The sequence below is a fragment of the Tasmannia lanceolata genome, unplaced genomic scaffold (genome assembly GCF_043159265.1).
Source record: "Tasmannia lanceolata isolate RefF3 unplaced genomic scaffold, GAP_Taslan_0.1 ptg000015l, whole genome shotgun sequence".
Taxonomy (NCBI): Eukaryota; Viridiplantae; Streptophyta; class Magnoliopsida; order Canellales; family Winteraceae; genus Tasmannia; species Tasmannia lanceolata.
The window spans coordinates 25993398-26020931 of record NW_027518692.1 but is presented as its reverse complement, the minus strand read 5'-3'; the positions used below and the strand labels follow the sequence as shown (position 1 = coordinate 26020931).

The window sequence follows — 27534 nt, the reverse complement described above, 5'->3', positions numbered from 1 at the left end:
AAGTGGGCCCATATGTGATTGGGCACTCGAGCGTACTATAAGCTCGGTACGCTCGAGCGTACAATCCTTTTCCTCTCTCTCTCTCTCTCACACACACACACACACATACACACACACACACGCATGTATATTAAAAACAAAAACTAACTCCTTCCTTGTCTAAGCGTACCATAAGCTTGGTACGCTGGTCCACCAACCGCGAGCTTGGTGGACCCGCGGGTCCGGGTCACTTTTTGCCAGGTCTATCTCCACCCAGACCTGTGCAATGGGTGAGACCCACCATTTTACACCTCATGTTTTGATGTGTGGGTCCCAGCATGTTACACAATGCATAGCAATGGATGGGCTCACTGTTACCTCACAACGCTTTATAGCAAAAACCTTCATTTACATAATGACTTCGACAATAATTAATCAACAACGGAAAAGAGATCATACTCGGTCGAGTAGATAACCTCACAACGCTTTATAGCAAAAACCTTCATTTACATAATGACTTCGACAATAATTAATCAACAACGGAAAAGAGATCATACTCGGTCGAGTAGATAAGCTTATCTACTCGGTTGGGTTAAAAACAGTGGGGGCCCATATTGTTTGGGTGATCCAAACCATTCATTTGAAAGGCCAATCATATCCATAGGATTATCCTAACCCATCTAAAATGGAGGGGGAAATTGACATACATTGTTTGTCACGAAGCTGCCCATTTTTCCCTCCATTTTTTGATGGGTTAGGATGATCCTATGGATCTGTTTTTTTGTGGACACCCTATCTAGGTAAAGGCCTTTCAAATGAATGGTTTGGATCACCCAAACAATGTGGGCCCCACTGTTTTTAACCCGACGAGTAGGATCACTTTACCGGATCAATCTATTATAATCTAACTACTATATATAAAGGCGGAATTGTGGGTGAAGTTCTTCCACCCTTTGCCAAAAATCCCATCTATATCCCAGCTACATTATGCCTATTCTCTTTAATAATAAGTTATGATATTAACTACTTTCCTTAGGGTAAAATCGTAATCTACATACGAAAAGTACTGACACAGGTACCTGTTTATGACAATTACGAAAAAAAATACCAAGAAGAGGTAGAGACATATGACAATGACGAAACAACTACTTTATATTACTCATGCAAGACACTTGCAAAATATTGACGGATTCCGGGCACCTCAAGAGGAACAACAATTATGGAAACCTCTATCGATTGGAGGGCTAGGATCAGCCTATATCGATTGGAGGGCTAGGATAATATTAAATAATATTAATAATTACTGAAGAGGAACAACAATTATGGAAACCTCTATTGATTGGAGGGCTAGGATCAGCCTACATCGATTGGAGGGCTAGGATAATATTAAATAATATTAATAATTATTTAATATTATCCCGAAATTTCGGTCAAAATTCTATACGAGAAAAATAATCATTCATTGCTTTAGTCGGATTTCATGTGAAATTTATAAAAATCAATTTAAAAGATACTTTAACTCGGTCCAAATTTCAGTGATTTTGGCAGAAATTTCAAGATAATATTAAATAAGGGATAAAATCCATATTTTTTGGGATATTCTTTAAATTTCGGAACGGGGTTTCGGGGGGAAATGAAATTTCGATCGAAATTTTGAAAATTCGGTTAAATTTTGGAACAAAATTCCGAGGCAAAACAAGATTTCGTTAGAAATTTCATACCATTTCGGGTTGACCGGATTTGGATTTCCAAGATTTTAAATTTCAATTTAAGTTTCGATCGTCTTGGAAATGTGGACGTTTCGGTTTCAGATTAAAATTTCGGTAAAAGGTAAAGTAATACTGTTTTTCCCTATTTTATGAATAGATCCTAGGTAGTTGTTCCTTGTAATCAACTCCGATATTAGTTGCCACTTCATTTTTCACTATTTGAACTGATATTTGGGTCATTTTTCCAAGTTGCTACAAAAGCCAATTAATTCAAGGAAAATGATTGCACAACCAACCTTTAATAATTGCACAATTACAGTTTGTCCTCTTCTTTTTAGTTGGTTTGTACTCTTTAAATAATAAATGAGAAGATGACTAGTGCTATTATAAAACCATGGTTGTGCTTTTATCATTTCCCTCCCAGTATGGATCCAGAGCTTTGAGCAACCCGCCTTCTTGACCCCCAGGGGCAATGATAAATTCGCACCCCCAGTAGGATGATTCGCGCCCCTGTTACAAGCAGAAAAGCGTTAAAGTCTGCCACAAGTCACCTTAAGAGCGGTGCGAATCATCCTACAAGGGGTACGAATGGGGTGCAAATTTATCATCTCCCTTTCCTAAGGGGTGTTTCTAGTAAAAACAGAGGGTGTTCTTCGTTTTACGGGTTCATTCATATAAAAGCGCACTAAAACCAGAGAGAGAGAGAGAGAGAGAGAGAGAGATTGCAGAGGCGGAGCCATGAATGCCCCAGATCGTTACGAGCGTTTCGTTGTCCCCGAAGGCACAAAAAAGTAAGACTATTTTTTCATTTCCCCTCTTCCCTTTTCTATCTCTCTTGATTCTCCCTCGTTTTTAACACGGTTCTTTATAAATCCCTATTTTTCAAAACCCTACTGCTTTCTTTTTAGGGTTTCATACGAAAGAGACACCAAAATCATCAACGCAGCTTCCTTCACAATCGAAAGGGAAGATCACACCGTTGGCAACATCCTTCGCATGTAACAAACCACTACTCATTTCTCCTTTTTTTTTTTTAATCCCTATATATGTCATTATTTTTATTTTATTTTATGGGGTTATACAGGCAATTACACAGGGACCCAGATGTCCTTTTTGCTGGTTACAAGCTCCCTCACCCTCTCCAGTACAAAATCATAGTCAGGGTTAGTTTTTACTTTATATATATATTTTTTGTGTGGTTAATAACATAGAATGATTCGGAATGTGCACCTTTTTGTGTTCTTTATGTTTTATTTTGGTCACAAAACTTGTTTTTATTTTGCATATATTTATATTATAATATGGGGATGAAGATTCATCTAATGAATGGTATTAAGGGTTTTTAGTATTTGGAATGTTTTGAAAGATTTGATGGGTTTAACAGATACACACGACTAGCCGTTCTTCGCCAACGCAAGCATACAAACAAAGCATCAATGATCTGGACAAGGAGCTCAATCACTTGAAGAGTGGCTTTGCGGTTTGATGTTCTTTCTTTCGTTTTTTTTTGTTTCCATTCTTAAGTTACTATATGGAAGCTGAACTTGTGCAAAATTTAGGGAGATGGTTATTTTTCAATTTATATTGACCATGGTTGAATTAACAGAAATACCGGGTGGAAGAGTTGATTTTTTTTTGTTTGAATGATTTGGGTAACATTAGTGAGCATCCTTCCAACATGCCTCAAAAACTTAATTTCTACATTACTCTCAGGAATTATCCTTTTTAGGTTACATTGTTTATTTGTTGCCACGGTCTAACCTCATTTCTTTACATTACCTACTGGTTGCCGTGGTCTACCCTAAAAGGCTATACTGAAGTGTACCAGACTTACTTGTTGCTCCTCTGCCATAAGCCTGGTTAAACGCTTCATAACCATGATTGAAGTGAATGCGTGATAGATATCAGTAGTATTTGGATAACATTAGCGGACAGCCTTCCAACATGCCTCAAAAGCTAAATTTCAATGTTACTCAGGAATAATCCTTTTTTCTGGTTACGGCGTTTCCAACATTGCCTCAAAAACCACTGTTACCAGAGTGGGAAACAGATTCGGGAAGTTAAATGAGAAATGGAAACTGGAAATGCAAGAAAAAAAATACAGGAGAAACGAGAAACGAGAAATGATAAAAAAACACATTCGAAACGTCCTAGGAAACACATTCGAAACGTTTTAGAAACAATAGAGAAACGTTAATGAAAACACATGTGAAACACAAGGAAAACATGTAATATATGGTTTTGTAGATTTAAATTTTGTTAAGTCTAAATTTCTATTTGGATACTTCTTACTTTTAGTTTTTATTGCGGTATACGCTGGTGTTTTCCTTTTTAATATCTATTCCACAATTTTTTTGTGTTTTTTTTAAATGATTTCCTTAAGTTTCGCACATATTTCCCACATGTTTCAGATACGTTTCTACAAGTTCTCCATACGTTTCTCATATGTTTCATATAAGTTTCTTATATGTTTCTCATGCATTTCGGAAAAGAATTTCCCAACTTTTAGGGGAAACAAGTTTCCGACCTTTCCAGAACGCGTTTTAGGGGAGACGAGTTTCCCACCTTTGATTGGCAGACAACATGTCAAAACAGTGTTTTTAGGCACGGAAGCACACTGTTAATCATCCCCTATAACAAGAAAATCTAAGGACACATTTGAGCTACGATAAAAAAGAGAGGTTTTGAAGGATTAGAAATGACCCATCTTACACTGTAAGACCTTATAACAAGGAATTTTGGAACATGTTTGGGTAAAGACAAGCCTTTTTTTAATATCTGCATTTTCATGGCCACAAGAGAAAGAGAAGGGTCCCAACTTCCATGGGAACCTTTGGGCGTAGAGAGAGATGATAGTGATGTTTTTGCGACTACAACGCAAGTATAATTATTGGTTTTCATCATAAAAAATGGCTCTCTTACTCTCCATTTTGGACTGGGAGAGGGTTAGTTGAATTCTCTTGGAAATCATAACATTTTCTTGCATTTTCCTTGTTAGAGGCTCACACTTTACATTCTCTCCTACCATCCGCGACATTAAATTCCCCTATTCTTGTGAAGAACATCAATACCCTTGACAAAAGAATGCCTTCTTTCCGTAGACATATTTCTTCCTCTAATTCTTTGATTCCCCTATTCTTGAACACGATTCAGTGTCCATCAAGAAATTTTCCATTCCGTGTCTACACAAAGGAAGCCCGCTCTTTTTCTTCTCCTTCCTCAACCAAGATCCAACAGAATTATGATAAAATCTTGGCAATAACGCAGGCAGTGAGGAAAAATGAAGGTTTGAGGGATGGAGGGAAAGATCGAGAGACAACAACGAGAGGAAGTATGCTAGAAAGAGTGAAATGACCAAAAGACCGTTCTCTTTTGTATATAAAACTGCAACTAAAGGGATAATTTTGGTCAGACAAGCTAAGACACAACCACAGGGAAACAAGCTATGACACGGTGCTAATATGTCCTTGAAGACCAATATATTAGCATTCCCCACATACACACAACCACAGGGAAAGTATATCCTCACTCCAATAGTTGATAATGCCACTCTTTTCTTTTACACCTTTCTAATTAGCTATTAAAGGATGTTAAAATTCCTCCAAAACCATCAACATCCATTGGGAGGAGGTAGGACTAAAAAACAAAATTCAGTTAGAAAATTATCACGCTGAATGAATGGTGCAAACTCGGAGGTTCGTGGGTAATCCCGGAGAACCTAGGAGGTTAATGAGTTAGTTTTAGAAGTAAGATAACCCAAACCAGTCCTTAAAATCAGATTAAACATTCAGAAATTGATCAAATCTTACTAGTGTTTTCACTTATATGTTAGCTTTAGAGATAATTCATCAATAACCTTAATTCATTCCAAACATGCCAATAATCTCACATCGCAAGATAGCAAATCCATAGATAAGGGCAACAAAGACTCAAATATCTGATTACCATATGGAAATAAAGAAAATGATAAACACCACAACCCAAATATCACCTTGCTAGAGTAGGATAGTCTCCACTAAAAACATGGGCGAAAGGATGGCTGGTCATGTGGTGAAGGCAACAAAATGTAGTCAATAAAGGCAACTAAAATAAAATAGGACTGATTTCACCCGATGGTGTGCACATTATTCTCACATCCTGCGATGTAGGAGGTCCGAGAGGAGGAGAAATAGCTACAACCATGATTTGTCCAACGACTGCACCATCCACCGATGTGATGTAGAATGAAGGGGAAAGTGGTTGAAAATGGCAAGGAAGCAACATGAGCAGCAAGACAAGAGCCCGAAGGAGAAGATAGTGTGAAAGAACTGCTACAACTGTAGTTTCAACAAAAGAGAACGAGGACAGTAAGGGACTTGTAGGAAGGGGAAATTAGGGCTAGATTTGTTGTAAGTGATGAAGGACATTCAAGAGAAAAGATGAAACAACAACCAAGATGACTGGATGTTACGCAGGGAAAAAAGAAAGTAGCAGATCATCCAAGTGCTAATCTAAGAGAGAATAGGAGGGAGAAAAAGTGCTTTCGGCTAAACTAGGGTGTAGAGATGCGGCTGACCAACAAAGCAGTGAGGGAGAAAGATGGAGAAGAGGAGAAAGAGGATTGTTGGCTGTGGGGATAGTCGATGACCGTAATAGACAGCAGCAAGGGCTGGGACAACAAGAAGAGAAAGAGGGAAAGAGGAGGGAGAGAAGAGAGGAAAGTAAGAAGGGAAGAAAGGGAGGAGTATAGTGGAGAAATAGAGGAGGAAGAATGAGAAAGTTAGGAGGAAGGAGGAAGGAGGAAGAAACCCCAACCTTGGGCTGGTATTCATGTTTTTTCCAATGATGCTCCAATCAGGTCTGTAAAAAATATATTTATAGGTGAGATTTGCTTTAAGTGAGTGGTCCTATCAATAACCAATAGGATATAATAGTTTTTAAGTCATAAATCATTGATAAATGACTTTAATACCCTTACTTAAGTCAGAGCTAAATACTACTCAACAACGCTAATATGGTCCAAGTATGCAATGAAGTGGGGGTGTGAGGTAGTGTGGGCCCTAGGTGATGTGGACCATATTAGCAAAAATAACAAAATAGAAAGTGTTTACCAAAGAAAAAATAGAAACTATAAATAAAATGCCCCCTAAGTTGTCTAGCCATCAAGCCCGGATCACATCAATGAACGGGACTGTGAAGCTGGGTTACCCCGTATGTGATTAATAACTCCCCGGATGGGTATGTAATCTGATTTTTTATTATTATTCAAACTCTCCTTTATAGCTTCAGTGGCCTTAACGATGGCCTCTTACAAATATCCCATTGTAGGTTTGTCTTGTTGGTCTACTAAGGGTATCACTCTCACTGAATCTACAATGTACCTAAAAGAATTGTTCAACAACAAGGTCTAACTAATTTTTTGATTCGACAGATATTTGACATACCTACTAGCAGAATATTTGTTAGGCACAAACATCTGTTGCAGAACTTTCTTATGTAACATAAGATATTTGTTGCAAATAATGTCCAAGCAGGATGACACAAATCTTTCCCGGTTTTGATTTTTAATGCTCTCCCTTATGTGAATTTTTTCGTATCGAATGCAACAACGCTCCATTGTTATAGATAAATCGTGTTATTTTTATTCTAATTTATTCAAAAATAAAATAAAATAAATCGTGTTATTTTCCAGGTTTTTCAACCGTGTTTGCTATGATAGGAATCTCATCAGGTTTGATTAGTTGTTCTAACATAAGATCTATACATCGGGTCGCACGTGGGGTCAAATAGAAGAATAATGTCCAAGCAGGATGACACAAATCTTTCCCGGTTTTGATTTTTAATGCTCTCCCTTATGTGAATTTTTTTGTATCTAATGCAACAACGCTCCATTGTTATAGATAAATCGTGTTATTTTTATTCTAATTTATTCAAAAAAAAATAAAAATAAATCGTGTTATTTTCCAGGTTTTTCAACCGTGTTTGCTATGATAGGAATCTCATCAGGTTTGACTAGTTGTTCTAACATAAGATCTATACATCGGGTTGCACGTGGGGTCAAATAGAAGATTTGTTTTTTAATTTTTAACATTTTCCTGCAGATTTATAACTACACTCACTATCAGATATAAATTGCTTGATGTTATCGGGACCTACTTCTAAACCTATGGAATAAAAAAAATTAAATAATGCATCAACATTCTTCACTATGCCAGATCCAATGATAAATTTAAGGAAAACTACTTTTTTTAATGGCAAAGATTTATTAATAAAAGAAAAGGGGTGCCTGACCGATGAGGTTGATCTTATACAGCATGAATAAATACAAGAAGAAAAAGGCAATATGAATATAAAAAGTCAAGGTGGAAGATAATCGAAAATCTCCAAAGTGGCCCGATTAAGTCCTGCACCGGCCTCGTGGTCTGCCTCACTATTTGTCGATCTACTAGTATGGTCAAACACCTCACTGGGTAATCGGCAAGGCGGTCTTGAATCTTGTCGAAAATCTTTGCAAACCTCCACGGCAGTGGATGCGAACCATCCCAACCATTTAATGCCATTGAGGGAATCTCCCTCGATTGATGGATGGTCCAAGTCCGCCCTATCCGTGATCTGGATTCCTTGCAATGGTGCCATGACTTCTGCCTCGTTAGAATCCTTAATACCAATAGGGCTGGAGAAGGCGCATCTAGTGACACCTGACCCATCTCTAAGGAGACCACCAATGTTGACCGGGCCTGGATTTCAAAAGCTGGAACCATCGAAGTTAAGCTTGAGCCAGCCTGGATCAGGGGGAGACCATCTAGGAGTAAATACGCCCCCTCCTTTGTGGAGAACAACACAACTCTTGCCAGCATCGCCTTATATTCGAGCTATAGTAAAGACTGTAGTTTTAAAACTCCCCCACGTCCGATTCGACTCCCTTTTACGCTTTCCGTGTTGCGCCGCATCCGCATTCTGCGTTTTTACCTACAAGTCAATAAAAACTCCTTTGATTCTCCGAATTATGACCGAGCCAACCGAGTACTCGACCGCGTTGTGCCGAGTCGACTAGGATTTTCTTGGGCCGCGCTCCGCGCCACATCTGCTATTTTAAATACTGGTAAAGACTGAAGCAGGTAGTCGCCCAGGATATGATAAGAGAAATAATCTTCGTATACACAAAATCAATTCTTTTGGACTCACTCTTGAATAGCCGGTCATTCCTCTCTTTCCAAAGTGTCCGAATAGAAACTAGACGAGTGAGTCTCCTCAGAATTTTCCCTGCCTTGGATACCGGGAACACATGGCGGCTTCTATGTCAAATCATTCTTTTCTTCATTAAATAATGGAAGAAGAAGAGCGATAACACAATGCACAGCTCTGGAAATCCACTGCTCCCCCAAGAGTGGTGGCTTTTGTGTGGGCTGTGGTACATAAAAGTATCATCAGCGGTGAAAGGCTGAAGAGGAGAAAATTTCTTTTGGCAAGTTGGTGCGTTCTATGTAAGCAATCGGAGGAAACTTTGGATCACGTTCTCCTGCATTGTCCCTTCTCTTACCAGATTTGGTCGAAGCATGGTGCGATCATTTGGTGTTGCTTGGGTCTTCCAAAAAAGGAATCAGGATGGTACTGATTAATTGGATTGGTGGTGCTTTTGGTGACATTGGTCAAGCTTTGTGGAAACTCCTTCCATATTCCATTGTATGGAACATCTGGAAGGAAAGGAACAATCGAATATTTGAAGGAAAGACAAAAAGGGCGGATCGTGTAGCACTTGAAGCCAAAATGGAACTTATCGCATGGGTAAAAGCAAAGAGATGCCTCACCTACGGTCTTGGCGACATATTTTGAAACCGGAGTGTAGTAATTAAGGAAAAGAAGTTTCTCACTAAGATAACTACTAACTGGATACCACCGCCGATTTGTAAGTGCAAGCTAAACTTTGATGGTAGCTCGATAGGCAATCCATGAAAGGCTGGAATAGGTGGTGTAGTTCGAGATGCGAATGGTAATGTACTGATGTCATACTCGGGACCAGTTGGAACTTGTGATGCTAATGAAGCTGAAATTAGAGCATTTCTATTTGGGCTTAGATCTGTTCTCTGCAAACAATCTGGGACCTCTCATCATGGAAGGCGATTCGACGATTGCAATTGCATGGGCTACACGAAAGTCTAACTGTCTAACTGACCTTGGAAACTTCAATCTTACATTTCGGAAATTAGAGACTTGATATGTGTAATCCGCCCGGAAATCCAGCATCGAAGGAGATCGGCTAATGAAATGGCGGATGGTCTGGCTAAAGGAGTATTACTGGATTCTATTTCAGTTTTTCTATCTGCCGAGGCTGAAGGCGTTAGGAATGATTATACTTTGTTTTTTTTCTTAATTCACACTCGTGCTAAAGGAGTGTTACTGGATTCTATTTCAGTTTTTCTATGTGCCGAGGCTGAAGGCGTAAGGGATGATTAGACTTTTCTTTTTTTTTTCTTAATTCAAACTCGTGCTTCATTGCAAGTTTCCATAGTGGAACTCTATCCTGCTATCTTTGGGGACTTCTTGTCCCCTACTTGTAATCTCTTCTGGGTAATAAATGTCAATTTTTTTTAAAATAAAAACTTGCCAGAAATACCTTCTTTTTTAGCCGGTCATGTGTTGATTTAGTTAATATATGCCCTTGGAAATTTATGAAAATCAATTCTTTTGATTCACTAATCCTCACTTGCAAATTTCCATAGCGGAACTCTATCCTTCTATCTTTGGGGACTTCTTGTCCCCTACTTGTAATCTCTTCTGGGTAATAAATGTAAATTAAAAAAAAAAAAAAATTGCTAGAAATACCTTCTTTTTTAGCCGGCCACGTGTTGATTTATGCCCTTGGAAATTTATGAAAATCATTTCTTTTGACTCACTAATCCTCACCACCCTGCGAGCTCTGCCCATCGATCTGACCATTGGATTGTAGGGTGGTGTTTTTAATTTTAAACATGGATAATTTTAGGTAGTTTTTTTTGTGCTCATGTTTCTTATGTTTTCATGTAAATCGCTTGCAAAGGCCTATGTAAATATATGCAAAAGGTTTAAGGCACCCGAGAGTATTGGGTTTTCTCCACATTTTCCTATAGTATCAAAATCTTTCAACCTATAATACTCCAACTGGTTCTCTAAGGTGAACTATGCTTTCGACGTATTTCGAGTAGAAAAAAACGAACATGTAAATTCCTTCTTGACATGTCATGCAGAGATTAAAACATTTTCTTTTTCATTCAAATCATTGCATTAGATATTGTTAATCTGTGTGATTCTGGATTAACACATATTATTGACTTTCAATTCGCAGGATGAAATGAAGAAGCATAGCAGAGACTACTAGGAGGGCGATGGAAAAGGAATGATGTTTCCTGTAGTGTTCTTGTTCATTTGCTTCAAAAGAAGGTACCGGCTTATGGCGGAGCTGGAAAAGCAAAAGAAATATAGCGAGTCCAGTTACTGTGTTGAAAAGACTGTTAAGAAATGTAGTAGGGGAGTCCAGTTTATGTTAAGAAATATACTAGGGAGTCTAGTTAGTGTGCTAGAGAGTAAAAAAGTATGTTAAGAAATCTGGTAGGGAGCCCAGGTACTGTTTTCAAAACTATGTTTTGAAGCAGTGTCATTTTGGTGTTTTCTGTAAACTTGGGACATGGATTTGGAAGCTACAAAATGCCTTCACATTGCCTACGAGTAATCTGTTTTTTTGGATCATCAGGATCAACTTGTGGTGGTTCATTGCGCATAGCCACTGTAAATGCAGGCTTTTCGTCGGTTAATCTGGACTGTCAAAAATCATTGGTTGCTGATCCTAACCGTCCAATCGATAAGTCTTCAAATTGATTGTTAAAAAACTTTCTCAAGGCCCTGATTGTTTTCGATTTTGAGAACCGATTGTGAGTCAAAAAGTAAATTCTCGGTCCAGTAATCTGTTGGGGACTCCACAATCGCTTGTCATAATCTAAAACAAAAAGGCCCTTGAGCCCAATAACCAGTTTTGGACACAATCGGATCTCAAATCCCCAAACAAACACAGCCCAAGTGGTCAAAAGAGTGAAAACTCAAACAACAACTACAACAGAGATCAGTGGTTGTCCTTTGAATTCAAAGTGAACTTGACAGGCAATGCTCGGCTTGTCTGTCTATAGTCCTAGCAAATGAGCATTCAGCATGCAAATGGCAATGACTTCAGCAACCAGAGAAATTACATGGTGCCCGATCAGGGATGTACAAGGGCGGGCCATCTGCCCTCAGTAGCTCTGATACCATTTTTGATGTAGAATAAAATGGGCTGGTAGGGTAGTTCGGCTATCAATGTAATTTAAGTTGCAATAATAATGTCCAGGACAGTGAAGTACTTTTGAAGTACCACAAGCAACGTGACTTAGACGGTTCATCATATAATTTCTCATCTCATAAGAATGGGGTGGAAATCTGAAATAATTTTGGACCTCAGGATATCGAACCAATGGACGCAATCAGATCCACTACTTTTGTGTCCCTCCCGTTCATTATTTTGTTTTAGGCAATATTCATATAAAATTCTCGGATATTTTATGAGACTCGTTCCACAAGCTAAGCATTGGTACCTTCCTTAACGTAGAGACCAAGGAAAAAAGAAAAGAAAAAACAGAGGGTAATAAACAATGGAAAAAGACAGAGCAACAATGGATATCAAATACTTTCTTTTACTTTGCCACAGACAGACACCCGTGAGGCTCTTCGTGAGAACCCACCAACAGCATCCTTGTGTTATCACATGTTCAATGGTTTCTGATGCAGGGCATAGTTTGTTAATTTTCTTTTCCTTTTGTTTATTAGTTTTAAGGCCTTACAGTTATAATTCCTTGGTACCACCCTTGATATTTGATCCAACAGCTGCTGTTGAATCGAATATCATGGGTGGTACCTCCACCGTATAGTTGTAAAGCCTCACACCATATAAAAACTCCAGTTTCACTATCAAAAGAACATCTTCCACTATTTTTGTATTACTAAACGTCGCTCTCCATGAATTCAAGTCTTACACGTCAACTAGTAGAAAACAAATTCTACGGGAAAAAGCAGCCGAGTTATGTTTTCCAACTTGGCCTTTTTCACTTTAGACCAATCCATGAAGTTACAAAGAAAGCAGTGTTCTTATTTCCATTGTGTATGTGAAATCGTGTATGATCTCTTTGTGGGTGTTACTAATACTGTCTACATATTTTGCCCTCTTATACAAGACCATCTTAACCATCCCTAGTGGACTTTCTTAAGCTGTTTACTGTAGGGATTGAGATTCTTGGATTAGCTATCCTTCTTGGATAAGTTTTATCTTGAAATTATCTTCTCTGCTATACCCCAACTCTGTTATGGTAACATTTTATCCAAGAAGAAAGGTTCACTCAAATAGACGATGGCAAGTCTATCCAAGGATATAAAATAAAGCCCGGGTAGCTATCCCCACAGTGAACGGGCCCTTTAGGACTGAAGAACTCTTTGATGATTAGGATAGTTTTGACCAATATGATTTGTCTGCTAGAGCCCATCCATGATGTGGCTATTTTATGAATGGCTCCTATGAATGTAGATGTGTATCCCATTAGAATCACATACACTAAAGAAATATTTCTGGTGGAATTTTTTTCTGGGAAAACATTGAAGCTCTCTCTCTGGATAATTCCCGTAATCCAAACAAAGCCAAAAGGGGTTATTTGAAAATTGAATAAGAGGAAACAAAAACTATAGAACATAACATTTGGACCATATAAACCTCCTAACCACTTCACGTTACTTGGGATGGTGCATTTCCTACTTGAGCTCCAAGTGGAGTTAAAAGAAAGAACATTGTCTCCTCAAAGCAGAACTACTATATAAACTAGTCAATCTCAATTTATCCAGACATCTAGGGTGTGTCCGGCAACTATTCTTTTACGGGATTTTCCCCTTTTTTGGGGGCGGAGAATGACGAAAGCCAAAAAAAATCTCAAAAATCATGTTCGGCTGCGTGACCCGCTAAGGTCCGTTTCCAAAAAATTTATTACTTTGTCAACTAAAAAATAGGATTCCTTGAAGAGATAAATAACCGTTTCTAGAATTTCACATCACTCCGTTTCCGCTCGATTATTTAGGCGAGAATGAGAAGTGTTGCCGAACATGCCCCTAGTTGCCGTTCAGATCAACGAATCAGATCATCTAAACAAGTGGAAGTGGGGCCCAAAGAGTGTATGTTAGCAAGGAGCCTAACAAAGCCTGCATTTTTTTTTAAAAAAAATTCTAATAAAATATATGACTTTTTTTTTCAAAAAATATTAAATATCGGCCATGCACTTCTCGATGACTCTTGTCGAGTCGAGATTCGAATGAACGACTAGTTTAAGAAATTGAGATTGACTAGCAAGACAATCCTTTTCTTAAAGAACGATAATGATCAGGATAGGTTTCAATTGGCTTATATGATTTATGATCTGGACCGTTGATTTGATAGGCCATTGCATGAAGAATAAGTGAGTCTAAATCCGACACTGAACAAAGATCTCGTTAATAAGATTACGAATTGAAAATATCAACGGCTTAAAAGCATCTTAAATAACTTATTTTTTCATCATGCTTGATCAATTGTCTAGAATCATCCTATTAGAGTGGGACCGAGAAATGTACGCTATATTTGTTATGACAATAATATACCACAGACCAGATCATCCTCCTACACATGTCAATGTTCAATCGTACGGTGACTGTTATCCAATGCTCGTGCGTGGAGCCACCTACTAAAAGAAAGTAAGACTTGCGGTCCCCACAAAGAAGGTGCGACCCTCCCGACCAAAAAAACAAAAAGGAAAAATTCTAAAAAAATATGATTTTTATACGAAATTCTCAAAAAATGGTTAAGTTGGCTAATTTCTGAAAAGAGGGGGAAACGCATCCCATGAGTGTTTTTGGACGAAAATGCCCTTTGTGGACTTTTCACCTACCATCTTCTTACCTTCCTCCTTATCTCTCTTGTTTTTTACTCTTTTTTAAAACTGAAATCCCCCTCCTCTTGAAACGACGAGCTCTTAGCCGGAGAAGACAAGATTTTCGCCTGAAGGTCGTTCGTTTTACATTCTTCGCAAACAGGTGCCAAATTGGCTTAATGAGTGTCGACCTTTGTAGCATATGTACAAACATGTGAGAATTTGCCTGGATAGATCGACCTACAGGACAGGTTGACATTTTCACCATTTGACCAAATAGGTAGGAAGACCAATTACAAGTCGACCTGCAAGTCGACCTTTCTACCATTCCGTCAGACAGGTGTAAAACAAGTGAAAAGGGGTCGACCGGTTCGACGCGATTTAAAGAAGAAAAAAAACCCAAACGTCGTTTGCGGACACCACTCCCCATAAAGATCAATTCCACACCTCCTCACCCCCACCCCAATTTCTACTCTAGAACCACTATTTATACCTTAGAACCACTATTTATAGCTTGGAACCACTACATAATGGTAAATAGTGGTTCCTACGTATAATTAGTGGTTCCTATGTATAATTAGTGGTTCCTAGGTATAGTGAGTGCTTCTGAGTGTTTAAAACTTTATAAATACGGTCATTCTCATAAGTGTTAGGCCATCTAAACTATGAACCACCATAGCATCCGAGTGTTTAGAAAACTATTTAACCCATTGTTCATAAATTCATTGCAACATTGACACCCAATGGAGTACTATTAGATTGTGTGAAGCAATATTTCTACTCTAGAACCACTATTTATACCTTGGAACCACTATTTATAGCTTGGAACCACTACATAATGGTAAATAGTGGTTCTTAGGTATAATTAGTGGTTCCTAGGTATAGTGAGTGTTTCTGAGTGTTTAAAACCCTATAAATACAGTTGTTCTCACAAATATTATGCCATCTAAATTATGAACCACCATAATATCCGAGTGTTTAGAAAACTATTTAACCCATTGTTCATAAATTCATTGCAATATTGACACCCAATGAAGTACTATTAGATTGTGTGAAGTAATATTTCTACTCTAGAACCACTATTTATACCTTGGAACCACTATTTATAGCTTGGAACCACTACATAATGATAAATAGTGGTTGTTAAGTATAATTATTGGTTCCTAGGTATAATGAGTGTTTAAAACACTATAAATATAGTCATTCTCACAAGTATTAGGCCATCTAAACTATGAACCACAATAACATCTGAGTGTTTAGAAAACTATTTAACCCATTGTTCATAAATTCATTGCAACATTGACACCCAATCAGATTGTGTTAAGCAATATTTCTACTCTGGAACTACTATTTCTACTCTGGAACCACTATTTATACCTTGGAATTACTATTCCTCCATCGGAACCACTATATAGTGGTAAATAGTAGTTCTTAGGTATAATTGCTGCTTTTGAGTGTTTAAGTATTGGTTCCCAGATATCAACAGTGGTTCCGAGAATAAAATATTGCTTCTACACATTTAAATAGTGGTTGAATTGTATAGACTTCATCTACATATAAACTTAAAGGGCAATAGAGAGATAAAGAGATTATGACAATACATCATAGCATTGTAAAGATGATGATGACAATAACAAATTCCTAACAAAACCATAACAAATTCCTAACAAATAACCAAGATGATGACAATACACCATAGCATTGTAATGAACATGTTAAACCTATGCAAATGTATCACAATTAGGGGTGTAAACAAGCCGAGCCGAGCTTGGCTCGGCTCGGCTCGTTAAGCTCAAAAGCTCGGCTCGGGCTCGGCTCGGCTCGGTCAGGCTCGCGAGCCTTACCGAGCTTGGATTATATTAAGTTCACACCCCTCATCTTCCCTGGACAGCCCTATATAGTGTAATTTCACTACTTTTTTTACATTATGGGGGGTGGTCCAAGTAACAAATTGGGTTCCTAAAATGAAGTGACATATTTTGCCGCCCCCTTTCACTCCCTGGACAACCCTTTTAGTGTATATATTAATATATAATATATATATTTAAATATATTAAATTCTTAACGAGCCTTAACGAGCCGAGCCGAGCCTGGCCTAAATCGGGCTCGGCTCGTTAAGCTTAACGAGCCTGCTCGGCTCGGCTCGTTAAGGATTCGAGCCGAGCTCGAGCGAGCTTCCGAGCCCGAGCCAAAATTGACACCCTTAATCACAATGGACCTACCAGAGAAGCTTATAGGTTTGATAGCCAAAGAAAAATAAAGAGATCCAATGCTAGATTTTAGGAGATAGAGTTTTACCTCTCTGCAATGGAATTTTAAAACAAATAATGGAGTTTCATTTGGGCATGGAGAAGAAGACGATAAAAAATTAAAGATGTTAGGTGGAATGCACTGTGATCAATTGTTTACTTTCTTGGAGGGAAAGCCAACAGAAGGGCATTTTTGTCCTTAAAACACTTATTGGAATGAGTTTCACCCCTTTTTTGAGAAATTAGCTAACTTTACCTTTTTTTCTTTTTTTTTTTTAGATTTTCAGATAACAATCATAATATTTTTAGAATTTTCCCCAAAAAAAAATCAATTTGAATTTTCCAAACCAAATCCCGTTTTATAAGTCTTTTCCTTGAATATAAAAAGCTTAGCGGGTGCAGAGAGTCAAAAAGCAAAAGCTTCGATAATATCTAGGCGTCAAAATACTGTCAAAAGAGTCAAAAAAACTTGCCCCGACACGGAATCTAAGACGGTGAGCTGTCTTCAACGAAACGCTATCGGCCAAACGAAACTGTCAACGAGACGTGCGCACTACGCACCCCCAAGATCTACCTACACACCCCCAAGATTTTCCCCTTTCGCCAACCCGAAAGCGAGTAGGTGCGTACTACGCACTTCAGCGCATATTAGCATTCAACACTGAGCACATTAACTGCGTTGACTGAATATATGTACACGCATTTTCTAATAAAAGGTTCTGTTCACTACATGCAATGGTTTTCTTTCTTTGCTCTCTCTTTTTTTACGTTTTATTTCCTCTCCATGGATAATAAGACCTGTAACTTCCCTCTTTCTCGCCGGGAAAACCCGACCGGAATCCTTTCGTCGGAGTTCATCTCCGTCTGGAAAATCACCGGCTATAGCAGGTACCTCTCTTTACCCTTGGATTTTTCTCGTTTCCTCGTTTCTTAGGGTTTGAAACTTCAACTCTTCAAAAAACTAGGGCTTCGCAGCTAGATTCTAGTCATTAGTTTGTTTTTCTTTGAATTTTATCTCCGACTATGAAGCGGCCGAGATCGCATGGTGAAGATCTGGAATCTGTAGGTGAAAAGGGGGTTTGTAAAGATTGGGGAAGGAGAGATCAAGATCTGGACCGTTCATCGTCTCATCGTAGGCTTTATACGAAATCGGAGAACAGTCGAAAGGCGTATGATCGGTCCCTAGATGAAGAACGTGAGGTTTCGAGAACTTCTAGGAAGCGATTTGACCATGAATCTGATGGTTTTGAGCCTTCTCGGAAGCGATTTGACCACGAATCTGATGGTTTTGAGCGTAGGAAGGGTTTTGATCGGTACAGAGATTTTGCCGATCGTCAGATCCCTCTGTCTTCGCCGCGTAATCTATATAGTGGTGAGAGGATTCATCGATCTGAGAGTTTTTCGTCTTCGAGGAGAGAGATCCCTAAAGGGTTTAGATCTGAGAGGGATAGGTCAAGGAGAGAGGAGAGTGTGTCAGCGTGGCGGAGATTTAGTAGCAAAGATGGGGAGGAGGATCTGAGGTTTGGATTCGATTCGGGGAGAGGGAATCGAGTTGGTTCGGAGGATAGAGCGAATCGAGTTGGATCTGAGGATAGAGGAATTACGATATCTCCAATTACAAGATCTCCACAGGGGTCTAGAGATGTTGTTAAGTCGCCTCCGTCTTCTAAGGACTCTGGTAGTGAGCAAACAAAGAGTGTTGAGTTGAAGAAGACTGAAGAGAGCAGTAGTAGTGAAATGGAAGAGGGGGAGCTTGAGCCCGAACGTGATTTGGAACAGGTTGTAAGTGTGAATGCTGAGGATTGCAAGGAGTCTGAAATTAATTGTCGGGTTGAGACGGAAATGAATTCAGAGAAGGAAGTGAAATCATTGGAGGAAGAAAAGTTAGAGCTCAATAAAGTGGCTAAAGACGATGTTTGTGATGAAAAACTGGATGGTGGGACATTGGAGCGAGTTTCAGATACTGTTGAGGAAGTTGATGAGGTGGCAGATTGTCCAGAGTGTGATGTGAATGAGTTGGGTGGCAAGGAAGAAGATTTGGAAGCTAATGGAGGTGGAGAGAAGGGAAAATTGTTGGAGGAAGAACGAAAATGTCTACCTTCCCCTGACCATGAACCAGAATTCAGGGGAAAAGAGGAACCCATTGAGGAAACAGTGGCTGAGAAGTCCTCTGCGTTGAATGGTGAACAGAACAAAGATATAAACCTTGAGGCAGAAGCAGAGGGCACTGGTTTTCCTGAGTCTAATAAGGAAATTCGGGAACAAAATAGCACACCTGAAGTAACACTGAAGTTCTTGACAGATAAATTAACTGAAAATAGCAAGGACAAAGGTAAAAGCCTGGCTGTTTCGCTCTCCACTGAGGAGAATCGTATGGAAGATGGTGGGTGGATGGGAAGAGATACACGGGCTGGCAGAGTCGATACTATGGAAGGACCGAGCAGTAGGGGTTTTGAGTTGTTCTTTCGTTCTGATGTTGCAAAGACAGAGAAGATAAACAATACGGGTGAAAATAAGCAGAAAGAAGAGAAGCTGAAAATGGAGCCACTTGACCTTTCTCTTGGCTTGCCCAATATTTCATTGTCCCTTTCCCATGATCAAAGCCAACAAGACCCCAACTCCCCAAGTCGCGGGAGGAGTGTTCACTCTTTAGCTACCACATTTCGGACCAACTCGGATGGTTTTACTGCGTCTGGCTCCTTTCCAGGTTCTCAGCCATTCATCCACAATCCTAGCTGCTATCTCACACAAAACTCCTTTGAAAATTATGAACATTCAGTTGGTAGTCATCCTATATTTCAGGGAGTTGATCAAGTTTCTCATGGCAGTTGGCCAGGACAGTCTTCAAACGAGCCGAAACGCAAGGAAGTTCCCTTGTATCAAAGAATATTACAGAATGGAAATGGGGTTCTTCATGCATCTCAATCTTCACAAGGTGTTTTAAATGGTCAAGCCGTCCAAGGACAACAATATCTTAGAGCATCCGAAGGAAGTTCTGGAATACCCAATGGCCTAGAACGACAGTCAAGTCTCTCTCGGCAGTTGTCAGGACAGCTGAGGTACGATGAAGTCAGGTCCCCCACTCACAGTGTTGGCTCTCGTGAAACTAGGTCGGAACATAGTAAGGATAAGAAACGGGTCATGAGAGAAAGAAACAACGGTAGTTTACTTAAGAGTGGTCAAAGGGAGATGGAACAACTTGCCCTAGGTGGCATTGGTGTCGTTGAGAGATTTGTTGCCAAGATAGTCTCAGAACCAATACATATGATGTCTAGGAGAATTCAAGAAACGGCAGAACAGTCCATCGCATATCTAAAGGAGAGCATCTGTGAGATGATAGAGAGTGAAGATAAGAATGGACTTCTACGTGCATTACAGGAAGCACTTCGAAGAAGATCTGACCTTGCATTAGAGACACTGACGAGCGCTCACCGGGTTCAGTTGGAGATCTTGGTGGCTCTTAAGACTGGGCGTCAAGATTTTCTTCGGCAGACAAATAATATCCCTTCTTCTGATTTATCTGAGATCTTTCTAAATTTGAAGTGCAGGAATCTTACTTGTCGGAGTATTTTGCCTGTGGATGAATGTGATTGCAAGGTTTGCAGTCAGAAGAACGGGTTCTGTAGTGCATGCATGTGCATTGTTTGTTCAAAGTTTGATATGGCGTCTAACACGTGTAGCTGGGTTGGCTGTGATGTATGTGTTCATTGGTGCCATACGGATTGTGCTTTGAGGGATTCTCATATTAGGAATGGGCGGAGTGTCACTGGGGCTCAAGGGACAACAGAAATGCAGTTTCACTGTGTTGCCTGTGATCATCCTTCTGAGATGTTTGGCTTTGTGAAAGAAGTGTTCAAAACATGTGCAAAGGATTGGAAGGCAGAAACCCTTTACAAGGAACTTGAATATGTGAGGAGGATCTTTCGTGACAGTGATGATGCTAGGGGGAAGCAACTGCATGATGTGGCTGCTCGGATGCTGGAGAAACTGGAAAAGAAGTCCAATCTTTCCGAGGTCTATACTTGCCTTATGGCATTCCTGACTGGTAAGCTATCTACCTTCTCCCATAAACACTTCTGTATGCATACTTGAATTTATATGTTGTATTGTTAAGCTATTGAGTTCTGGAACATAACCATGAGTTTATTTCCCTTTGTACTCTTTTCTAATTTCAGAAAGTGATTCCAAGCTTGTCAAGGCTCCTTCTTTTTCAGTGAAGGAGCTATCCCAGAAGAACCCTGGAGAAGGAAGTAATGGGATGGTTGGTCCAAGCCAAGACGCGATGTGGCTTAGATCTGTTTCCATGGAGAAAGCTCCTCGCATGGACAATGCCAGTGGTGTTCTTCCCAGATTGGATTGGGATCGAGTAGGTACAAGAACCGAGGTCCCAGATTTGCCATTGAACATTAAAAAGAAACCTGTCGTGGATGAGCTGGAAAGCATTGTGAGGATCAAACAGGCAGAAGCTAAAATGTTCCAAGTGCGTGCTGATGATGCTAGAAGAGAAGCTGAAGGCCTAAAACGCATTGCAGTTGCCAAGAATGAAAAGATTGATGAAGAATATACAACCCGGATCGCAAAGTTACGTTTGGTTGAGGTTGAGGAAAGACGAAGACAAAAGCTTGAAGAGCTCCAGGTTTTGGAAAGGGCACACCGTGAGTACTTCAATATGAAGATTAGAATGGAAGCAGATATTAAAGATCTGTTGCTGAAAATGGAGGCTACAAAACGTAATCTTAGTACATGATGTGGCTTTCGAAAAAAAAAAATGAAAGTTATGAAACATATATGGGGTCTCAATGACCTGACATCAATCTCAGGTAATTGTACTTTGTAGGGCACCTTTTGGGTTCGAACTTCATCTGCCAGATTGTAGGTTTTAGTTTTTTTCATTTGCTATCATGCAGTTTAGAGTTTATATGTTGTACAATTAGCTCACCAGATTAGCCTTTTATTTTATTTTTCTTATCTTATGTCTATCTAACTGGGGTTTGTACAGAGAACGCTCCATCTCTTGTGCTACAGTTGGGTTCCATTTATGGAATCAAATTGAATGAGAAATATAGATTCACCAATCATGTCATCGGTTTGAGTGCTTCACCTTTGTTCCGCATACAACTAGACTTCACTTCGTTCTGCATACAACTAGACTTCACTGTCATAACGTTACTGATTTTATTATTGACAATGTTCCATTTGGTCCCCTTTCTTGGTGTGGCACTTCCTCGGGTGATTTTGTGGTTTGATGTTCTTTATCTCTAATGAACTTGCAGTACTATTTGCTTTTAAGAGGCCTTTCCCTTTTCCATTTAATATTGTTAAAAAATGAAGAAAAGCAAACCTGTCATTTGCAGTCCCTCTGAATCAAGTTAGGTAAGGCATAAGTCAGTACCTTTCAACTTTAGTCTGTCTGTACACAGTTGAAAGTTAATGTCTTCTTTTAAGAATAGGCATTTCTTTTCTTAACTAGTGGCCTTAGTTGACATGGAAGTATTGTTTATCCAAGGAATGGATACTAATCATAACTAGTACAATTCCAAACACTGGTGTATAATATGACTATTGCTAAGGCTAGTCGCCCAACTTGCCTTCTGTTTCTAGTCCCAGGCCCATGATACATGTGGCATGTTTGTGGTAATTAAGATTACTTCATTGGGCTATCACCAAACCATACAACTGTACCTGATTCTATGCCAAACAGACAATCCTATGTCCTCTCGGTTAGAAGAGTTATTTTCAGGATGTCCAAAATAATTCTGATGGCTGATATTTGCAGGCCTAGACCAAGTGTGTGGGATCCCTCTATGTCTTGAACTTCTCTCAACAGATCAATGGTCGTGATCACCACATGTACATGCCATGTGATGGTAGGTCAAAGACTAGAAAAAGCCTTCTTAAAATTGTGTGATTAGCCTAAGCATTCCACAATTAATATTTACTCAACTACCCCTTCTTGAGAAGGGGGCAGTTGAGTAAATATTTTCTTGCACTGTGCTTTAGCTAGGGAGGTTGGAGTAGCATCCTTCGTAGGTTTCGTGAGTTGGGTCTGCCCTCTTCTCTCCCATATCTCTTGGAAGGTTGGTCGTTGGTGCCTTGGAAGAAGAAATGCAAGATTATCTGGAATGTATCTTTCCTTGCCACATTATGGGTGCTTTGGAAAGAAAGAAATGCCAGAATCTTTGATGAGTATCTAAATCTTCTTCTTTCCTACTTGTGAAACTCATTGCTCTAACTATATCTTGGGTGAAAACTCTTCCCTGCTTTAAGTTTGTATTAGCTTTGGATCTTTGGAACGGTTGCCCGAAGTGCAAGTCTGACACTCATATTGGAAGGGACTGAACTCCAACTATGGCTTACAGTCCACGCATCAAAGCGCTTATTTTGGGTCTGAAAAAGCCAAGCTCAAAGCCTTCTTCATTTATTAACTGTAAACTCTATAAGGACTCGGGCTTATACGGGTTTAGGCATTCACTCTTTTCACTCTTTCTTTTAACAGTCTTGCAGCCTCGAGAGAGATTGGCGTGGTGTGAAGTGTACTGTATCACCGTACTGTTCTAGGGGAGAAAGACATTACTTTAAGCATGCTTTTCATTGAGGTGAATCCAGTAGCTCCATAGCGCGAAAGCCGTTTTCTTGCTGGTTTGTTTCCTTTTGGAGATTCACTCAGGTTTTTTTTTAATGAGATTAGGGATATAGTGGGTGGCACTTTGATAGCATTTATCCATAACAGGAGGTCCTCTAATGCAGTGGCGGACAGATTAGCGAGAGTGGGTGTCCACAAGGAGGGCCTTGAGATATTTGACTATCTCCCCCCTAGAGCGTTTTCTTTGCCTTTTTATGTTTTATGTATGTTGGTTCTGTATCTTTCTTGGATTGACCACCTCGGTCTTCCCCCCCTTTTTTTTAATGAAAATTGCTACCATTAAAATATATATATATATATATATATATATTTACTCAATAGGTTGTGGTATTTACTCAACAGGTAGCGGAAATTGCCAATTGAAGGGGAAGGTGTTGGGGCCATTTGTATATCAATTCTCCCAAAAAAAAATAAAAATAAATTCTCCACAGTTTCAATTAATTCATTGACAGGGATGCTGAATGTTGTATATAATTTCTTGTCTCACTGATGACAATTTAGGACTACTATAAGATCATCTTAGCTGAAATTTTTAAATATATGCTTTTGAAGATAATGGTTTCCATATAAGGTTGCCTCCTTCCAGTTGTGATGGTGATTACTCTTGGTTGAGTTGCAATTGTGATCAAATCACTGGTAAGCGACCATAATAAGAGATTTGTAGCCTTCATTGGTTTTCTATATGGTAGATATTTCATGGTTTAATTGTACAGCTCCACATTCTTTTTCTTTTTATCTCACTTGTTGTGTGAGAGAAAGTGAAGAGAAAAGAATGAGAGAAGGTGGGTTGAGGATTAGCTTCCCTCACCTATGTATTTATATAAAAGATAAAAGAGTACAAGGACCAAAATGCCCTTAGACACATATACACTTCTAACATCACTGAAGCTTGCTTACTCTTTTTTTTGTTTTGTTTTTTAAACAAGAGGACTCGCTTACTCTTCCTTTATCTCATCCACAAATATGTCTATTTTTTGTGTATATCATCTAGTTTCACTTTTAAATGTCTATGTTTTTTTCCCGATTCTTCAAATATGGAGATAGTTAAGATCACCGATAAAGTCTTGAATTTGGAACCGATGGAGCTTTGTTCAATAGTTCTGACATTTTTTTCATTGGCAATTGTGAACTTTGAACCCTTATTTCGCATTGATACATCATAAATCTAAAAACATCATGCTTCTTGTTTGTCAATTGTTGCAGATTTCCAACTTAAATTTTGTTGCCATAATCAATATATAACAAATTCATTTTTCTGAGTTGAACGTAGTTATGTTTTATAATTTTTATTCATGCCTTGTTGTATCTCAGCATGGTATACTGTATATATATTCATCACCAGGATTTCAAGAAATGCCAAATTATATCTCCGCTCTTCCTATCCATGTCCATATTCATATCTGTATCTTAGCATTATAGGTGCAGACCCTGTTTAAAATAAAAATAACTCATCTACAAAGTGCAAATGATAATCCATCCTGCAATTTTACAGTGTGTTTATGTTACTTGTAACCACCACATCACCTAAAACATAGGCAAGATTTATGGTTATTGTGAGATGGTTGTCACAACATGCTAAAGCACCCTGCAAATTTGGCAGGGTGCAGAAGCGGCTATACACACATGTGAGTGTATAGTAGTTTTGAAATATTAAGGCTTATTTATGTAATTTATATGTTCTATCTAATGGGCTTACTTTGTAGCCCCTGTGGAAGGTGACTAGCATTATAGGTCGTTGGGCGGCCGAATGTTTCCTTAAGTCAGTTTGGGGGACCGAAGGCAGTTCTCCATGCACCTGGCACGTAGCTCAACTGTTTTCTCAATATACTTGTACGAGTCCACAATTACTATATGAATTTGGTGAATTGATTTTGGCCTTATGTTCATGGTTCCTTCCTGCCCCTAGACCCTACCTTTTAAGATGTTGGTTTCTCTCTTCAAAAAAAGGGAAAAAAGGATTCTGGTTCCTTCTAATTGTTTTTTTATTTTTTATTTTTTTGTGAAAAGTATAATATAGTTTTCTTACTGTTGTTTGAAGCTTGGTTTGTGCATCTACTATCTGCATTATATTCATTCCTTGAATTATTCCAAATAAAGCTTCTATCAATGTTCATCCACTTTCATGCACATGGCTGTGATTGTTCATTGAGGATTACTTGTGGAGGCCACCCTATCAGCAACATGACAAAGTATATTGGCCTGTTGAAGACTTGTTTGACTTTATGGTTTGTCAAGTTTTAACCACTGCAACATTTCTCACAGGCATAAGTTAAACAAAAAAAGATGCCAGACTATACAAGAAAATTTTGGGGTACTATGATCACTGTAATTTAAAAATTCACTAGGATAGTTTACCTTATTTATCTGTAACTGGAAAAATCTTTGGGATAACTTATTTTAAGATTCATGTGCTCTTATTGTCTTTCTTCTCTTGTTCTGGATAAGATGATCTCTGCATGGGCCAGTATCCACATTTGTAGAGAACCTAGAGGCAAACTTGTTAAGAACAGTTCAAATTGTGTGAAGGATGAGCCGTTCACTACCCGAATCCCATTATGTTTCAGTAATGTAGGGAGGGAACTGCACAATCTAACGTTTTATGGGGCCAGACAATACCTTGGATTGAATCAACCAGTTGTTTTTATAATATGCAAAACCTGAAGGAGCACATTTTGAACTATCAAGCAGGTCTTTGAGATAACAAAAGTGCAAAGAAAATGGTAGATGTATTCTTATGATTGTCACGGATAGTAGTTCACGAGGTCTTTTAGGATGTTGATTTGGCTGGATATTTAAATAACCTGAAATCCTCTACTGGTTTAGATGCATTGCTTGAGTTGTTCCTATAATTGTGTGTGTTACTGAAAAGTTCTAAGGCTAATATTTAGGATTGAAATGAAACTAGACACAATCTCCTGCAAGTGCTCCTACTGAAGTTCTGAAATTTTCAAAAGTGACATGTTTAGCAACGAGACTTCATCCTGATGGGTAGTGTTAAACATGTGTTCAGTAGGATCCTGTTCTTTTATAGGGGTTGTCCTTCAAGAGTTTGGACTGCTTGTTGTCTCATCGTTCTGTATTTAGGTCAATTTCATCATTTAAATGATGTTTGAAAGGTTAGAAGAAAAATATGGCTCAGATATTTCCCATCTATAAGGTTGAAATACTCGTCAAGCTTGCAGATACGAATCAAGCTTGCAGATACTCCCTGTGAATTGTCAACATTTTTTCCTACTATAATTGAGGGAGATGATCTGAAAATTGTACAAGCTAATATGTCCATTTTTCTTTAAAGATTTGTCTGTCCATTATTACAGTTGTGATCTCTCTTCATTTAAATATTTGATATTCTCCATGTTACTCTTCCTTTTCTCCTAAAAGGACATATCTAACATGTTTAGGCCTAAATAATCGCCTTGTGGGCAGTTCAAGAAGTCTTTTGGGTCTCTGCAGGAAGGAGTGTCTGGTAAAATGAAGTAAATAAAGTAAAATGATGTCATTTCCCCTTTCCCAGGAATGTTTGGTTGCCATGCCCTGTTCACTCTACTTGTCTACTGCTAACATGAGAATTTATATGATGAATGGCCGTATAAACACTTGCTCATCACCCCATCCTTGATATTTGATCCAACATCATCTCACCTTTTGAGGCAAGGGAAAGTAAACATGTTTTTACTACTACTTTGTTTTATCTTGTAAAATGACCATCATCTACTTTTCTTCTACTTCTACTTAACATGCATCGAAACCCAACTTCAGCCTCGGAGTGAACATTTCACAATGGATTGAATCCATGTTTCTACAGTGACGTGGACCTAACAGAACATTTTTGGAGCTTCTGTTGGCAGGATTTACCTGAAATGCAATGCCTAAACTATGTTTACTATGCTGATACATTCAGTTGAGCAGCAACTATACTTGAACTACATATGAATACAAAATATATCATTGAAACTCCCGCTTCCCTAATATGAGATTGGCCATTAGAATCTATGGAGATAAAGACCGAGCATTTCCCACTCATTTCT

At 38.8% G+C, this 27534-nt stretch overlaps 2 protein-coding genes across 2 annotated transcripts; both read left to right on the top strand.

Annotated features, from left to right (window-relative positions):
• The first annotated feature begins 2225 nt into the window (after positions 1–2225).
• Positions 2226–11366, top strand: NRPB11 (DNA-directed RNA polymerase, RBP11-like protein). The gene is made up of 5 exons (XM_077354187.1): positions 2226–2479; positions 2597–2686; positions 2773–2851; positions 3073–3168; positions 10990–11366. Exons 1-5 carry the CDS (start codon positions 2427–2429, stop codon positions 11020–11022), a joined length of 351 nt encoding a protein of 116 aa, XP_077210302.1. The 5' UTR covers positions 2226–2426; the 3' UTR covers positions 11023–11366.
• Positions 11367–17580: 6214 nt separating this feature from the next.
• TTA2 (fibronectin type III domain protein (DUF1423)) lies at positions 17581–21941 on the top strand. Its single transcript, XM_077354184.1, has 2 exons — positions 17581–20908; positions 21039–21941. The coding sequence occupies exons 1-2, from the start codon at positions 17887–17889 to the stop codon at positions 21608–21610; spliced, it is 3594 nt and encodes a 1197-aa protein (XP_077210299.1). The 5' UTR covers positions 17581–17886; the 3' UTR covers positions 21611–21941.
• The last annotated feature ends 5593 nt before the right edge of the window (positions 21942–27534 follow it).